The sequence below is a fragment of the Pongo pygmaeus genome, chromosome 23 (genome assembly GCF_028885625.2).
Source record: "Pongo pygmaeus isolate AG05252 chromosome 23, NHGRI_mPonPyg2-v2.0_pri, whole genome shotgun sequence".
Taxonomy (NCBI): Eukaryota; Metazoa; Chordata; class Mammalia; order Primates; family Hominidae; genus Pongo; species Pongo pygmaeus.
The window spans coordinates 61,294,676-61,312,425 of record NC_085931.1 but is presented as its reverse complement, the minus strand read 5'-3'; the positions used below and the strand labels follow the sequence as shown (position 1 = coordinate 61,312,425).

At 48.2% G+C, this 17,750-nt stretch overlaps 1 protein-coding gene across 9 annotated transcripts in view; it reads right to left on the bottom strand.

Annotated features, from left to right (window-relative positions):
• The window catches only part of MOV10L1 (Mov10 like RNA helicase 1), a 71,120-nt gene that overhangs the window by 39,429 nt on the left and 13,941 nt on the right, over positions 1-17,750 (bottom strand). For all 9 annotated transcript variants that reach the window (XM_054469823.2, XM_054469824.2, XM_054469825.2 and 6 more), the window contains exons 4-10: positions 14,234-14,346; positions 13,638-13,825; positions 8,865-9,005; positions 8,028-8,269; positions 7,397-7,529; positions 5,298-5,492; positions 2,028-2,142 (exon numbers count right to left, since the gene is read on the bottom strand). In XM_054469823.2, the coding sequence (XP_054325798.2) occupies positions 2,028-2,142; positions 5,298-5,492; positions 7,397-7,529; positions 8,028-8,269; positions 8,865-9,005; positions 13,638-13,825; positions 14,234-14,346 (1,127 nt within the window). The remainder of the gene's footprint in view (positions 1-2,027; positions 2,143-5,297; positions 5,493-7,396; positions 7,530-8,027; positions 8,270-8,864; positions 9,006-13,637; positions 13,826-14,233; positions 14,347-17,750) is intronic.

Sequence of the window (17,750 nt, the reverse complement as noted above, 5' to 3'; positions counted from 1 at the left end):
TATGAAAAACCCACTGTTAACATCATACTCAATGGTGAAAGATCGAAAGCTTTTCCCATAAGATCAGGAACTTCCAAGGGAAGGATGCCTGCTTTCACCACTGCTATTCATCATGGTACTAGAAGTTCCAGCCAGAGCAATTAGGCAAGAAAAGGAAATGAAAGGCATCTAAATTGGAAAGGAAGAAGTAAAATTATCTGTTTGCAGATGGCATGCATAATTTTATATGTAGAAAACTCTAAAAGATTCCACAAAAAACTGTTAGAATAAATAAATTCAGCAAAGTAGCAGGGTACAAAATCAAAGGACAAAAATTATCTTCATTTCTAAACAACATCGAAGAATCTGAAAAGGAAGCTATGAGGGCAATGTATTTACAACAGCAGCAAAAATAATAAAATACTTACAAATTAATTTAACCAAAGAAGTGAAAAACATATACAGAGAAAACGACAAAACACTGCTGTAAGAAATTAAAGAAGACATAAATAAATATTAACACATTCCATGTTCACAGCCTGGAGGATTCAATATTGTTAAAATGTCCATACTAACCAACGCAATCTACAGATTCAATGCAATTCCCATCAAAATTCCAATGACAGGCGGGGTGCAGTGGCTCACACCTGTAATCCCAAGCACTTTGGGAGGCTGAGGTGGGAGGAATACTTGAGGCCAGGAGTTTGAGACCAGCCTGGGCAATGTAGTGAGACCTCGTCTCTGGGGAAAAAAAATTCCAATGGTGTATTTTGCAGAAATAGAAAAATGCATCTTAAAATTCGTATAAAAGATCTTGAAAAGCAAAATAAATTCTGCCAAAGAACAACAAAGCTGGAGGACTCAAATTTCCTGATTTCAAAACTTACTACAAAGCTGCAGCATCAAAACACCAAGTCAGTGGCCCGAGGTAGGAACTGAGGAGCACCCTCCAAGCCCAGCAGACCTGGGTCCCGAGGGAGGAGCTGAGGAGCACCTCTCCATCCCAGCAGACCCAGGTCCAGCTTTTTCTGCCACCTCAATGAACCATTCAGGCATTTGCCTACAAACTCAAAGTGACTGGGGGAGAGAGGACTGCGCTCCCGACTCATGGCATCCTCCCTGCCCAGGATCTGTGAGTAAAACATATCTGAACTTGTTTCTATCACAGCAGTGGATTGAATTTGCGCCTTCCATCCCAAGAACCCAGCACTGCCCAGGCCGGGTTTTCCCTGGCATTGGGGAACATAAGGTTGGGCTCCCAGTGCCAGATGGTCAGGCAGGCATAACCTGGACACAAGTCAGACGAGAGCCACTGGGGCGTCTGCCAGAATAAGTGTTTCCTGTGTGAGGAACCCTGGTCATGGGGCATCAGCTCGTCCTCCTGGTAAAACAAAGATCCCCTGAAGGGCACATGGTGAACACCCAGGTCCCATTCCCTTCATTCTCCTTAGGACAGGGCTGCCAGCTACTCTGGCACTGGAACTCCAGTTTAGCTGGGGACTCTCAGAACACCTTAAACCCCTACAGAAAAAAACCCTCCTGGACAAAGGGCAATGTTCTCCCCTCAAACTGCCAAATTTATAGACTTTTCTTCCTTCTTGAACTTTTCTTCTCCAGCCACCCCACTCAGAATATGCTCCTCTGTCCCCATGTGGGTGGGGACCTGGGCTCTCCTCCCCTGGACCCTTGCCCTGCTGGCTCTGTCAGGATGATGGTAAAAGGCTGGAACACTTCTTGCTCATAACAAAGGCCTCCTAGTCTAGCGAGAGAGGCCGGGCTGATGGCAGACGTATCCCTCAGTTCTTCTGCTCCAGACCCCAAAGGCCCTGTGCATGACCCCCAGTGAGGCTGTGGGATGCCAGCCCCTGGCGCACAGCAAGTCTGGCAGCGTGAGTGCTATGGTGCCTCATGCCTCACGGCCAGGCAGTGACCCTCGTTATCCCAGCTACCTGTGAAGGTCTGAACCTGAGAAGGAACCTCCTGGCTTTGTCAGAAAACAAGAGCATTAGAAGATGCCAACACCCCACAGGCCATCAGACACTTCCTACCTCTGCAAGTAATGGCTGGAAAGTCAGGATGTCAATTTTTTGTTCCACACATTTTCTAAGTCTATCTGGGATTGGATATTGGGGAAGAAAACTTGGAAGTTGTCGTCTTGAGTTCCTTAAAAAATTAAGTTCACAAGTTAAAAACAAGTCTTTATCACCAGGTATCACTAGACATTCTTACCTAAACATCCTTTCCTATTTTAGGAAGACCGAAGTCCATCCATTCCCTGAGAAGAACTGATATATGAATAGCTGGTCTAAGGCAGTGGTTTGAAGCTTTCGTTTTAGCTCTGGGATCCTTTCCTGAAACTGTTCCCACAAGTGCTCTACTATTTGTAAACAGGTAAGCGTAGCTGCACAGGCTGCGGGAAAACAGGGCTGGAACCCCCAGAATCTCCTGGAACCAGGAGTTTGAAAACAGCTGTTTTTAACGTTCTATGAGCTAAGCTCTTCCTACTATATTTGACATCAGGACTCCATCTGGGCCTATCTCTGCAAAGCACACATTAGGAAAAGGCTGCTCTGTCTGGGTCCTGCCTTCCATTTGTTTTTGTTTTGTTTCCCAGCCTGTGGTTTCTCTGGGGAAATTCAGTTTGTTCAGGAGGAAGAACATCGCTGCTCTGGAGGCAAGCCCAATAGAGCAACAGAAACAATGGGAAACGGACAGACAGGAGAGGAGAAGCCAGGAGAGAACAGGGAAACGAAAAGTCAGAGTGAGGTCGATAAACCTCAACTCAGCAAAGAAGGATGTTGGTTGGGCCTTTATCCCTCATTCCCTCCCAGCTCTCCATTTCAGTGCAGTCTCACCCAAGAGAGAAGCCCACATTGCTCTCCGTATTCCATTCACTGTCATCTCAATTTGGGTTCCACTGGCTCAGCCCTCAACAGGAGAAGCTGGGTGAAGACACTCCCCATGGTTTGTGCCAAGGGTTATGTCAGCGCTCACGTGCGAGGTGTATTTGGAAAGCACTGATTACTAACATGAACAAGGTAAAGGGAAACCAGGATGATCACTACAGGCTTAGGTCAACAGCCTGAACAGCTAACAGAACCACGTGGCCTCAACAGACACACTGGATTAACAAAATGTGGTTCCTACCATGATGGGTGGCTAGAAACTTGGCTGGGAATGTGCTGGCCTACAGAGCCCCCCAGAACAGATCTGCTAAGTGAACACGCTGCTCTAGCTAAGAGCCAAAGCTGCCTGGCACTAGGGGTCCTAGCAGGAAGTGCAGGACCTGTGACAGGCGGCCACGGATGGACAGCTCTGGAAGCAGGCACCTGTCAATGCCCGCGTGGGCAGGTCCAGACACCTGGTGCTCCAGGTGTGCTCGAGCCAACCCGGGTCAGGCACTCTGGGTCACCAACCTGAGTGGCAGGAAACTGATGTCCTTGTTTTAGAGATGCTCCCACACAATATGTTAATATTCACGGGGAAGTAACTGACCAGGGGGTTAAAATCCTTGTGGCTATTGCTCTGTGTATTTCACTCTTTCTGTTAAGCCAAATGATAACTAGAAAGTTGCTTGGTGTGTCACTAGATAAGAACCAGGGATCCTCCAATGCTCCTGTCATTAAAACTCGATCCTCGGGGACTCTGCTCTGCCTGGCAGCCGAGGGACCTTCCTGCTCCTTTTCTGGGTTACATCCCTACCGCCCCTTGATGTTGAAACTGTGCCCCAAAGAGTTAAAGAAACCAATGATTAACAGAAATTCTTGAGCCTGCAGGATGGGTGATAAGAGAAGAAACAACTCCAACGCTGAGTCTCCCCCTGCTTATGACATCAAAGGACTGGCTGAGATCAGCTGGAACCAAGATGGACAACTGGAGTTTGTGCAGAGCTTGCTGACGTCACAGCCTGGATTCCCACCGTGTTTCATGCGAACTCCCTCCGAACTGGCACACGTGACCCGTGAGGTAGCATGAAGAGGTAACTACGCACACCCAAGGCCTTTCCAGACCTCCCTTTTCCTTCCACCAACCACCTATTAATCCCAGATTCTACCCACTAAATGTTTTCTGATAAAATTACTGCCTTAAAGCCAGCAGAGAGAGACACATTTGAGCTTGACTCCTGTCTCCTTGGGGGTTGGTTTTCAATACAAAGCTTTTCTTTTCTCAGAAACCCACTGTTGTAGCAATGGCCCCTAGTGCATCAGGCAGTGAGCCCCTTTTTCTCAATAATAATATGCCCAGGGATCACGACTGCTTATTCGCTTACTGAGTGATTGCTTTGTGCCAGAAAACTGCACATTTTACATGCCTGACCTCATTCAATCTTCAAACCACACGAGGCAGGGACTGTTATTTTACCAATGAGAACAAGGCTCAGAGTGGTTAAGAAACTTGCCCAAGGTCACACAGCTTCTTGGTGGTGGTGCTGTGATTCAAACAATGGTCTAACCTTAAAAGGTAAACAACCACATGATATTCTTTCCTGGTAACAGGTTTTCCCTCTAGTCTGCAACTAAGTAGAAGTCCATAATCCCTCATCTTGAACTGTAACTGGGGCAACACATGATCTGAAATTCAGAATCTTTCAATATTAGAAAAGTGACCCATTTCACCCTCAGGGAGGTCTGGGGTAGTAGCAGAGCTCAAACCCATCAGTTATTATAGCTGACGGAGGAAAAGTCACATCACACAGGACAAAGTCATTACACTTTAAAAAGCCTGCTATTCAGGGCTTTTTCATTTTATAACCACAGAAGAGAACACGTGGACGTGAAGTGCTTTCCTGAGACTACCCTCCAGTTAAAATCTGGGTGGTCCCTACGTTCCCCAGCCACAAGTCCCAGATCACACACTGCTTCTCCTAACTTCATTCTTAAGTGGTACCACATCTTCAAACAGGCCTCGGGTGACCCCACAATCCTGTTGACCCCAACGTGAACGACATGGGGATGCCGTGCACTACACACCATGGCCTCGTCAGGACGGGAGAGGTGGAGGGAGCTGGGTGAGGCCAGCCTGCTCTGAGAGCCGCCTTGGAACTGCCAGGACACAGTGGGGCTTGGGGGAGTGAAGGCTGTCTTCCTTGGGCTTCACGCTGCTGCTGCGCAGCTGCAGAGACAGAACTTGACCTTCAGAGCTTCATGGAAATGCACCCCGTCCTCCAAATGCAATAATGGACAGAGGCTTGAACCCCAGCTTCACCCCCTTTATACCTCCCCAGCCAGGTGGTGGCTACCGCCTGCCAGTGCACGTCTGCTTTTCCTTCACAGATAAAACTGCCAGACCAAGAGCCACACTCATTTCACTTATGGTACCTTTTCTGTGTGGTCACAACAACTGTAGTTTTTGTGGATGTTAATGCTTGTGAACTTTTAAGCTTTTTCCAAGAAAATGGTTCACGCACAGCAATTAGTGACTCCTCCCCACTGATAACATTTACTTCAAGGTATCGCCCAATTAGGAAATCGGAAAAACAAAGCAAAAGGAGCTCCTTGCAGCGGCCAGGATTTCTTGAAAAAACAAAATGAAATTTAGTTTTAGTCATAAATAAGATAGGCAGTCAACACAATTTTCCTTTGTACATACAAGAAAAGTGACAGCTAACAGTCACCTTTAGTCTTCAATAATTCTTTTTACAGAGAAAAAAGACATCTTCTAAAATAAGCTATGTAATTAATATTTTCTCAAGATAAAATTAAGCACCTACAGGCCGGGTGTGGTGGCTCAGGCCTGTAATCCCAGCACTTTGGAAGACTGAGGTGGGCAGATCGCTTGAGCCCAGGAGTTTGAGACCAGCCTGGGCAATATAGGATGAACCTGTCTCTGCAAAAAATACACAAATTAGCCGGACATGGTGGCGCGTGCCTGTGGTTCCAGCTACTCGGGAGGCTGGGGTGGGAGCCTAGGGAGGTGGAGGCTGCGGTGAGCTGTGACCATGCCTCTGCACTCCAGCCTGGGCAAGAGTGAGACCCTGTCTCAAAAAAAAAAAAAAAAAGTAAGCATCTACAATAGTCTTTTTTGTAATCCTAACACATTAAGAATAGGAAAAATTTTTGATATTCCCAATTTTAAGTCAGAATTTTATGACATGACCAAAAATAGGTACTTTATCTAATGTGCTTTCTGCCCAGTCCTTGCTGTGGCTCTAACTGGGGCTACATCATCCAGACTACACTTTGTGCTCACCTATGGCTTTTTTTTTTTTTTTTTTTTGAAACGGAGTCTCGCTCTGTCACCCAGGCTGGAGTGCAGTGGCGCGATCTCAGCTCACTGCAAGCTCCGCCTCCCGGGTTCACGCCATTCTCCTGCCTCAGCCTCCTGGGTAGCTGGGACAACAGGTGCCCGCCACCACGCCCGGCTAATTTTTTTTATTTTTAGTAGAGACGGGATTTCACCGTGTTAGCACCTATGGCTTTTTTAAAAAAACCTGTTTCTATGTTGTCATAATGTCAAAAAAAAAGAAAAAAAGCATTGAAGCTGGCTGCACCTCACACAGCTGACTGTGCACTTGCCACCCACAGCTTGATGTTGATGAGCTGTGATTTAATCCGATTTAAGTTTTTAAAAAATTTAGAATTAGACACCCAGCTGGAAGGCGATCACGCACTGTCGGGCAGCTTAGGCAGGGATGCAGGGACACAGGGAGCCGGAGGACAGGGCCTGTTTGGTCAGCTGATGTAACCAACCACACCAGGGAGAGCAGAGGGCTCAAGGTTGGCGTCTGGCATCCCAGCTAGGAAGGTGCCCTTCCTGCCCCTCCCTCAGCATACTGTGCTGTCCATGCCTTGGCCACATGCCCAGATGACAGGATGCAGATGACCGAGGTCCAAGGGCTCGGCTACGGGGAACACGTGCAAGGCAGTGAAGAGGAGCCGACGTGATGTCTCAGAACAGCAGAAGCACAGGGAGCTCAGGCTTCAGAGAGCCTCAGAGACACCCTGTTTTCTTTGTGAGGGTGAGAGGCCGTCTGGTGAGGACCCTCATGAGTGGTGCGAAGTTACAGGATCCATTGCCCCAGGTGGGTCACACTTTGTAGCCAGCTTCTAGACCAATGCTTTTTCTTAGGATTCTGTCACATCAAAAAGGTCAGGTGTACCTTTTTGTTCTTTTGAAACAGAGTCTTGCTCTGTCTCAGGCTGGACTGCAGTCGTGCGATCTTGGCTCACTGCAACCTCTGTCACCTGGGTTTAAGCGATTCTACTGCCTCATCCTCCTGAGTAGCTAGGATTACAGGGGCCCAAGTAATTTCCGTATTTTTAGTAGAGGCGGGGTTTCGCCATGGTGGCCAGGCTGGCTTTGAACTCCTGGTCTCAGGTGATCCACCCGCCTCAGAGGAGTACCTTTTATAACACCCAACCTACAAGCATCCGAGAAACTTAGAAACGCGGCTCTCCCCAGACCTCCAGGCCCTTACTTTCCATCACAGATGACCACAATGAAGGTTTTTCCCCCTGGAGGGACAAGCCCCCCAGGCTCGGGCTCTGTCTTCTGCTTCCTTGATAGAATGTTGTCTTTTTCTCCATTTTCTCCTTTACAGGTACAATCACCTGGGAAATAAAATTTTAATACAGAAGTAGACCAAAAGGTAAATTATCTCTAACAGTGCTGGCATGCTTAGTGGAAATGAATACTCTCTCACACACACAAAGACAGATGCACACAAAAACACGGGGTAAAGACTCAGATGGTGGCTGGAAAAACATAAACAGAGAGAGCAGCTGGAAGTAGGAGAGGGCGTGACTACGACTATCCAAGTGCCGGGAGAGAAGGCCTGCCCCGGCGCGCCCAGCAATCTTTCCCTGCTTCGAAGTACTCAGGAGCCGGCTGCCATCTGAAGCACCTCTTGGTATTTGTCAAGCTGCTTTTTGTCCCTCTCCCTAACCTCGTCAGCAAGAGGAGAAGGGCCTGAAGCCAAAGAGCTCAGAGCACAAAGCACTGCAGCTGCTGGGTGTTCTGGCCCCTGCTGCCTGCCCTGTCCAGAACTCACAACCCCACGGCCCCCAGCCCACCCGATCTCACGCAGTGACAGCCGAAACGTCCATTACCTGGAGAGATTCCTCTGTTGTTCACCAAACTGCTCTCTGACACCTGAGAGGTTTTGTTTTTTGTGTGCCTATTTAATAAATTAATATTTTCATCTGATGAATTCTCCTTCTCAGGAACAGAAACAAAAGATACGCCGGGGCACATCTGGTCTTCATCCAGCATTTGGAATCTGAATTGTTTAGATTTGTCCCAGCCGGCCAGTTTACAGCTGACTAAGTTTTGAGGAATGTCTCCTTTATTCCTGGAAAAATAAAATTAACTATGAACACAGCCAGGATTTCTAAAACCAAAATATTAGTTATCATAAAACACAGAACTTAATCTAGGAAGTGGTGACTGCAAATACACTTATGAATATAAGTCAAAAGGTCATTTTTGGGTAAAAAATTTTGAAAAGATCTTCATGCCGGGCTTGGTGGCTGACGCCTGTAATCCCAGCATTTTGGGAGGCCGAGGCGGCGGATCACGAGGTCAGGAGATCAAGACCATCCTGGCTAACACGGTGAAACCCCGTCTCTGCTAAAAATACAAAAAATTAGCCAGGCGTGGTGGCGGGCGCCTGTAGTCCCAGCTACTTGGGAGGCTGAGGCAGGAGAATGGCGTGAACCTGGGAGGTGGAGGTTGCAGTGAGCCGAGATCGCGCCACTGCACTCCAGCCTGAACGACAGAGCAAGACACTGTCTCAAAAAAAAAAAAAGAAAAAAAGAAAAAAGAAAAGATCTTCATAAAGAAAAAAATAAATGACCAAAGTAAAGTTGGTTTTACAGAAATTATTAAGTCATAGTGTACAAGCCATTAATGTAGCTTTATAGAAAATGTTTCAGTGGCAAACTCACTCTATCCAGATCACCATGGTTTTACTTCTTCCTTCCTTTAGGGTTCCAAAATGCGTCATCTGTGTAACTTCAATATCACCTTTGTTCTTCAACAAAATGGTTCCATAGAAATGAGTGGCCTCATGAACAGGAGCAGCGTCTCTGAAAAAAAGAGCCCCAGAAAGACATCCCTCTGCAGCAGCACCACCCCTTCCTCGCCTGCCTCCGCTCCTGAGGATAGACTGCTGGTGGGGGCACTCAGAGGACCACCTCACCACAGCCAGGGCTTCCACAGACTTAGGTTTCTAAGGAGGATGGCAAACCCTAAGGAAGAGAACGACGCACTTCATAAAGTCTAGAGAAAAGGGAGCAGCCCAGGGGACAGCCACAGGCAAGGAGCCTGAGAACGGTGTCCTGAACGTGCTCCCCAGCACTCCCCTACCTCCTGCTCAGAGTGCAGAGTTACAGTGGCATTCTCAGTCCTCTTTTCTCCAGCCACCTCCCAAGGTGGTGGTGGGGGAAGCATGGGCCTTGCCTATTAAGGCTCCACTTAACTTGCTTTGGAAAGAGTTTTGTTGCTTTGAAGTGTTTGAAAACAATGAAATGGGAAGTTTTTCTCTTTAGAAAATGAGAAAATGAGATTTCACCTTTCCCTAAAAATGGACCCACTTACTTCCCCTTCTTCTACTGACGCTGCAGGCTTGATTCTCCTCCCTGCCTCTCCACAAGCTCTTTCCAGAAGGTAAACCTGCCTCATGCCACTTCCCAGTCTGCAGCACCATTAAAAAAATGGGGTCTCTAGAATGGCTCCCCACAATTCTGGCCCCTGCTGCAAACTCACTGAGGTTCCCAGCTACAGAGCAGCCCTCCTGGCGGGCGCCTGTCTGGCTCCTCCTTCTCCGTGTGCCCAGGTGTGACAAGGGAGGTGTGGGGCAGAGTCCACAGTGTTGCTGATGGACGGGGTGGGGATTTTGCAGGAAGGAGTCGTCAGATGCGACTGCCCGGTCCGTGGCTCAGCCCCCACAGGAGAAGCTGCGGAGCTCTTGCCATGGGAAGGCTGTGGGACTGAGTAGAGAGTGGGAGCTCGCTTGGCACATGATCTGTTTCTAGAGTGCTCTGTCCCGGCTTCCCTGGCTCACCCACCCAAGCAGCTTCTACTCTGTGGTCAGGAGGCCTCAGCGGGGAAATGCTGTTGGGGCAGAAACAGGTCTTTTTCAAGCATTTCTAGCCTAAAGAGTAAGGAAAGCGCAGGTTCCGTGCTGTGCTGTCTCCTTAGCGGCCCTGGTGAGTCCTGAAGACCCCAGGCCACACTGCAGGCCCATGCATCCTGGGCCTGATGCAAGAATGGGATGCCACAGCTTCTGCCTGGGGATGAGGTCAGAGAACAGACAGGAAGCCTGAGGAGTCCGACTCAGACATAGGGAGGAGGTACAGGTCTTATTTCCTGGCACTGCCAGGCTCAGCAGACTGGGCTGAAAGCAGAGCTCCTGTGCGTCCCAGGCTTCTGTGGTCAGATGCAGTGGGAGCAGTGCACGTCACATCCAAGCCCCACAAGATGGACCCTAGGCACCCTCCCAAAGGAAAGCGTGGTCCAGTGGGGAGAGGGAACTGGGCTCCGAGCACCCAAACAAGCATCTGCCAGTGGGCCGTGGGGCGAGGCTCCTAGGAGGCTGAGCCCACCAGGCCCTGTCCCGTAACACCTCCCACAGCCCCGAGTCCACCCTCCGGCGGCTCCCTTACATGGCGCGCACTGCTCCACACACCCCTGTGGCTCAGTGCACCCAGAGCCCAGCCAGGCACCAGATATGGGGCTGGAAAGCAGACGCTTTCCCCAAACAGAACCCGCATTCTACCGGGATCAAAAATAAGCGGACTGATGGAGGAGATGTCTCAGAAGCTCACTGGTGGTGAGTGAGGAGTGTGAAAAGAAAATAAAGACTCGGGGCCAGGTGCGGTGGCTCCGCCTGTAATCCCAGCATTTTGAGAGGCTGAGGCAGGCGGATCACGAGGTCAGGAGATTGAGACCATCCTGGCTAACACGGTGAAACCCTGTCTCTATTAAAAATACAAAAAATTAGCCAGGCATGGTGGCGGGTGCCTATAGTCCCATAGTCCCAGCTACTCGGGAGGCTGAGGTGGGTGAATGGCGTGAACCCAGGAGGTGGAACTTGCAGTGAGCCGAGATCACGCCACTGCACACCAACCTGGGTGACAGAGCGAGACTCCGTTTCAAAAAACAAAACAAAAAAAAAGCAAAGACAGAGTTGGGACCCCACTTACCATGCCAAAAGGAAAAAACTCAGCCAGAAGCTGAGTCATGGAAGAAGCTGCCTTTCCTTTGTCCCTAAGCAGAGAGCTACGAGACAAGGTTAAACATCTCCATGTTACCTTCTCTTACATCAAAGTGCTGATTTACACAACTGACTCTCCCTCCCTGCTCCTTTTCCTTTCTTCTTGCAAATGTGTATTCAGTCATGTGACCACACCCTCTTTTGCCTCCAGCCCATTTTTCTCTTTTAAATATTGAAGGCCTCAAAATCATCTTTGGAAAAAGGCATGAACCACAGATTGTTCCTGTGGATTTGTGGTCCTTTTTCCCAGGCATGTCCTTCACCTTGGCAAAGTGAACTTCTAACTTGATTGAGACCTGTCTCACATACCTTTTGGTTACAGGAGGAAAGGCAGGCAGGGAGGGGGCAGGTCAGAGCTGGGGCTGCCCCACAAGTAGGGAGCTCAGGGAAGTCTCGTCATGTCTAGCACACAAAGAAGAACACAGATACAGAAAATCTAATAATTTTTTTTTTAATTGGTGATGGAGTCTGGCTCTGTTACCCAGGCTGGAGTGCAGTGGCACGATCTCTGCTCACTGCAACTTCCGCTTCCCGGGTTCACGCAATTCTCCTGCCTCAGCCTCCAGAGTAGCTGGGATTAAGGGTGTGCGTTGCCACACCTGGCTAATTTTTTGTATTTTAGTAGAGATGGGGTTTCACCGTGTTGCCCAGGCTGTTCTCGAACTCCTGAGCTCAGGCAATCCACCCGCCTTGGCCTCCCAAAGTCCTAGGATTACAGGCGTGAGCCACTGTGGCCAGCCAGAAATCCAATAATTTTAAGAACCAACTACATCCAATGCATTTTTTAAATGCCAAAATGTGAAACAACAAAAGAGAAAAATCCACCCAAAATGGCAATCACCAATATAAGATGAAGGATGAAGAGGGATCCCTAATAACTCCACCTTCAGTCAACCACAGAGATGGATGAAAGCTTCCAAAAGACAGTCTCTTTTTTTTTTTTTGAGACGGAGTGTCACTCTGTTGCCCAGGCTGGAGTGCAGTGGCGCGATCTTGGCTCACTGTAGGCTCCGCCTCCTGTGTTCACGCCATTCTCCTGCCTTAGCCTCCCGAGTAGCTGGGACTACAGTCGCCCGCCACCACGCCTGGCTAATTTTTTGTGTTTTTAGTAGAGATGGGGTTTCACCGTGTTAGCCAGGATGGTCTCGATCTCCTGACCTCGTGATCCACCCACCTCGGCCTCCCAAAGTGCTGGGATTACGGGCGTGAGCCACCGCGCCTGGCAAGACAGTCTTTTTTTTTTTGAGACAGAGTCTTCCTCTGTCACCCAGGCTGGAGTGCAGTGGCGTGATCTCGCCTCACTGCAACCTCTGCCTCTTGGGTTCAAGTGATTCTCCTGCCTCAGCCTCCCGAGTAGCTGGGATTACAGATGCCTGCCACCACACCCGGGTAATTTTTGTATTTTTAGTAGAGACGGGGTTTCTTCATGTTGGCCAGGCTGGTCTTGAACTCCTGACCTTGTGATCCACCCGCCTCGGCATCCCAAAGCGTTGGGATTACAGGCGTGAGCCACCATGACCAGCCTCCTTTTCCTTTCTCTTTTTTTTTTTTAAGACAGAGCCTTGCTGTGTTGCCCAGGCTAGAGTGCGGTAGCACGATCACAGCTCACTGCAGCCTCAAGCTCCTAGACTCAAGCAATCTTCCTGCTTCAACCTCGTGCGTAGCTGGGACCAGAGGCTCGGCTCCGCCTCTCAGGTTCACGTCATTGTCTTGCCTCAGCCTCCCAAGCAGCTGGGATTACAGGTGCCCACCACCACGCCCGGCTAATTTTTTGTATTTTTTAGTAGACACAGGGTTTCACTGTGTTAGCCAGGATGGTCTCGATCTCCTGACCTCGTGATCCACCCACCTCGGCCTCCCAAAGTGCTGGGATTACAAGCGTGAGCCACCGCGCCCGGCCTCGCTTGGCTAATTTTTTAATGTTTTGTGGAGATGGGGTCTCACTATGTTGCCCAGGCTGGTCTCAAATTCCTGGGCTCAAGCAATTCTCCTGCCACAGCCTCCCGAAGTGCTAGGGATGCTCTCCTTTTACCCCAACAACTCAGGGCTTGAAATGTCTACTATTTGGCTTATTAAAGTAACTCTTCAAAATATACTTATATTGGGCCTTTCACATCCCAAATAAGAAAAGCATTTTCTTTTTTTGAGACGGAGTTTTGCTTGTCGCCCAGGCCTGAATGCAGTGGCGTGATCTCAGCTCACTGCAACCTCTGCCTCTCAGGTTCAAGCAATTTTCCTGCCTCAGCCTCTCGAGTAGCTGGGATTACAGGCGAGCACCACCACGCCCAGCTAATTTTGTACTTTTAGTAGAGGCAGAGTTTCACCATGTTGGTCATGCTGGTCTCGAACTCCCAACCTCAGGTGACCCATCTGCCTCAGCCTCCCAAAGTGCTAGGATTACAGGCATGAGCCACCGCACCTGGCCAGAAAAGCGTTTTCTTACCGCCTCTTCACTAGGGTCATACAAAGCGCCCTCCAGAGGTAGCACGACTGGCTGCTCTCCACCACCACTGCATTGACCACGTCACCTCTCCGGGGTATGTACCCGTCTGGCAGTTTCAAGGAGTCCAAGATAAAGAAGATGCTTTCCTCTATCACCCCGTTCCTTCCACAGAGGCCAGAGATGCAGACCTGGGAGCACAGAGCTGAGCGTCACGGGAAGCAGGTGCTGCACGACGCCAGGGCGCAGCTCTAACACACGCCCAAGTCAGCCCAAAGCACACAAGCTGCACCAGGAAGCTCAAGTCCGCCATCCCATAGCACTGGTCCAGTGATTCTCCAACACATCTTTCTCCTTAGAACATTTTAGTACTGTTGCGTAAGCTGCAGACTTTAGAATTTAGGTATGCAAGCACTAGGAGTTACTGTTTCCTAAGGAAACACAGCATTGTCAATAGGAAAACACACTCCTCTTTGGCCATGACAAAGCTTTATTTTTCCAGGCTTCCAACACATGCAGGAGAAGCCTGGGCCATGCAAGTTACCCCTGATGGCAGGTCTGCTAGAAGCACAGAGAGGAGCCACTCGTCGGCACGCTACCTTGTCCACGCGCTTGTATCTCAGTGGCTTCACCGAGGTGGCTTCGCTGCTCCACGTGCCGGGCCGGATCCGGTACTCAGCCTCCACCCAGTCTCCCTTGCAGGGCTTGAAGCCTAAAACCGCCAGGAAAAAAGCCGTGGTAGTGTTAAAGTGCACGTTATTCTGAGGTCGTGGCACACTGAAATCATTTCTACCACATCTGAGGGTACATTTCAACATTTAAAAGGCACTTTCTACTACTGTGAGAAACATATTTTGGAATAAAAAATCCTGAAATATTATTATTAACCACTGCAATAAAATGAGCTGAGCCGGAGCCTCTCATTCACACCTCCAGGCTCTAGAAGGTGCAGTGTGCATGCTCGTGGCAGTCCCTCCTCGTGTGGCACATCTGAGGGCAGGTGGCATCCCCCTTCCCCCGTCCTGCTGTGTTTGTGGCACCTCCCTGTCAGGGACACACACGGTGTTCAGGAACAGAGAGACACCTGCACTCAGGTGTGAGGGAAGCACTCAATGGTCCAGCCAGCCCCTCAGTGTGCCAGAGAGCTGTGCTGTGGCCCAAGCCATGGCCTGCCGGATGCAAGACACCGCTGGGCCTCCCGCAGCTGGTGGAAAACTGCAGGTTCAGTGACATGAAGTGGCTGAGTGGTGCTGACAGAACAGAGAGATGGTCTGCACAGGTCTGCCATCGTACAGGTAGTTAAAATCTTTTTGTTATTTTGCAATAAGCACTCTTGAAGCTAAAAAAAAAGTGTATAATTGAATACTGAGTTTGTGTCTCCAGAAAGCTGGTGATGAACATGTAACAGCACAAATATCAGCTGACACCTACATTCAACATGTGAGCCATGGTGAAATCACTGTCTATGTGAAAACAGAGGCCAAGCGCGGTGGCTCGCACCTGTAACCCCAGCACTTTGGGAGGCCGAGGCAGGCGGATCACAAGGTCAGGAGATCAAGACCACAGTGAAACCCCGTCTCTACTAAAAATACAAAAAATTAGCCGGGAGTGGTGGTAGGCGCCTGTAGTCCCAGCTACTCGGGAGGCTGAGGCAGGAAAATGGCGTGAACCCGGGAGGTGGAGTTTGCAGTGAGCTGAGATCACGCCACTGCACTCCAGCCTGGGTGACAGAGCGAGACATCGTTTCAAAAAAAAAAAAAGAAAGAAAACAGAAGACACTAAAATATGCTAGGGCACTGACTTCAAGGTCAGGGAGTATTTTAAGAAGACCATGTCCTGGCCGGGCGCGATGGCTCACGCCTGTAATCCCAGCAGTTTGGGAGGCCGAGGCGGGTGGATCACAAGGTCAGGAGATTGAGACCATCCTGGTTAACACAGTGAAACCCCGTCTCTACTAAAAATACAAAAAATTAGCCAGGCGTGGTGGCGGGCGCCTGTGGTCCCAGTTACTCGGGAGGCTGAGGCAGGAGAATGGCATGAACTCGGGAGGCAGAGCTTGCAGTGAGCCGAGATTGAGCCACTGCACTCCAGCCTAGGCAACAGAGTGAGACTCCATCTCAAAAAAAAAAAAAAAAAAAAAAGAAGACCATGTCCTAAAACCACAATTTAATACGTGCAACTCTGGAGACACATTTATACAGCGTTTTGTAAACCATTCCTTCATTTATTCCACAATTGTTTAAGAGAATTTTGCCAATTTTTATTCTGAATTTCCCTGGACATAAATGAAAAGTGAAGCAATAGCTATTAATGTACTAGTTCTATACATTGTACAGTTACTTTAAAGAAAAAAAAGTTAAATTCAAGTAATTTTTTTTTCCAGCAGAATCATGGAATCATAGTAAAGATTTCTAGCACTTTGTGAGGCTGAGGTGGGAAGATCACTTGAGCCCAGGAGTTTGAGACCAGCCTGGGCAACACAGTAAGATCCCATCTCTAAAAAAAAAAAAAAAAAAAAGAATTAGTTGGGTGTGGTGGCACGAGCCTGAAGTCCCAGCTACTCACAAGGCTGAGGTGGGATGACTTAAGCCCAGGAATTCCAGGCTGCAGTGAGCTACAATTGTGCCACTGCACTCCGGCCTGGGTGACAGAGCAAGAACCCATCTCTAAGAAACAAAAACAAGCAAACAAAAGTAAAGATTTCAGAAGACCTTTCTATTGAAGGAGAAATATTTGACATTATGGTGAATGCCACTGTAAATTAAGTTTAGAAATTCAACACTGGAGATAAAAATATGTGTTTCTACAGTGATAACAGAATGTTAACGGAGTAAAGCACCACAGTACAAATCAGACCCTGCAGGTCAGGGAACTGAGACAGCAGAAATGCACTCAGATGGCTATAGTGCACACGTGATCCTCCAGACATGCAGCCAGCTGGAAGACAAGCACGTACAAGTTCCTGAACTTCTGTGACACACATACATGCACAACTCCTGTGACAAAGCTCATGACAACGAAACACACACATGGACATTGGGGGCTGGCAGCCCTCATTTTCTCTTTGCTGCTCCCCCAACCTGGATTTTACAAATGCTCGAACCTGAGGAACCATTCTGTAAATCAACCAAAAAGTCCTGTGATGACGCTCCTTTTACTTTCTTTTTAAGTGACATATCTAAATTTTGGTTTTACTTTGTTCAAGTCAGCAGAAAATCTTTATTTAATACATGTAGAACCCAAAATCTTCAGCTTTTGATAACTTTTGCAAATTGTAGTTATTGAAAATAAAGCTGATGAACAGGAAAATGGGAAAACAATGGAGGAAACAATCAATCAGATCTCAGGAGCTCAAATGGAATCCACAGATGAATGTTGAAGTTCTAAGACTGGACTTGAGAATATTCCAAACTTTCAAAAGAATCTTTCGATGAAGCCCTTTCTTAAACTGGGCAAGCTGACATTCTGTAAGGGCATGAATGGCCCTGAGACGCTGAGAAGGCCTACACATGAAAACAATGACAGAGACAACTTACTTGATGAATGTCAGCTTGTAAAAATGTTTGAACACTTATGGGCTCTGAATTGATGCAAAAAGACAGTACCTATGAAAACATCTGGGCTGGAACAGTAATATATTTCAATAGAAAAAAATATAGAATTGTCAACATCTTACATTTTACAGATTTTGCTTTGAGTTTACTAACATTTCCTCAATTAAAAACACTATGGCTCAAGAACAGCCTGGGCAACGCAGTGAAACCCTGTCTCTACAAGAAACACAAAAATTAGCTGGGCATGGAGGTGCATGTGTGTAGTCCCAGCTACTAGGGAGGCTGAGGTGGGAGGACTGCTTGAGCCCACGAGTTTGAGGCTGCAGTGAGCTATGACTGAGCCACTCACTGCATTCCAGCCTGGATGACAAAGGGAGACTCTGTCTTAAAAAAAAAAAAGCCTCAATCAAAGGTGTTTACAATTTCAATTTCAAATTCATCAACCATAAAATGCAACTTTGAAGACGACGCCAGGCAATTATATGAAATAATAAGAGTAAGATCATATTGAAAAAATATACATTTTTCAGAAAAATACATCTTAGATGCTAAGATATTAAAG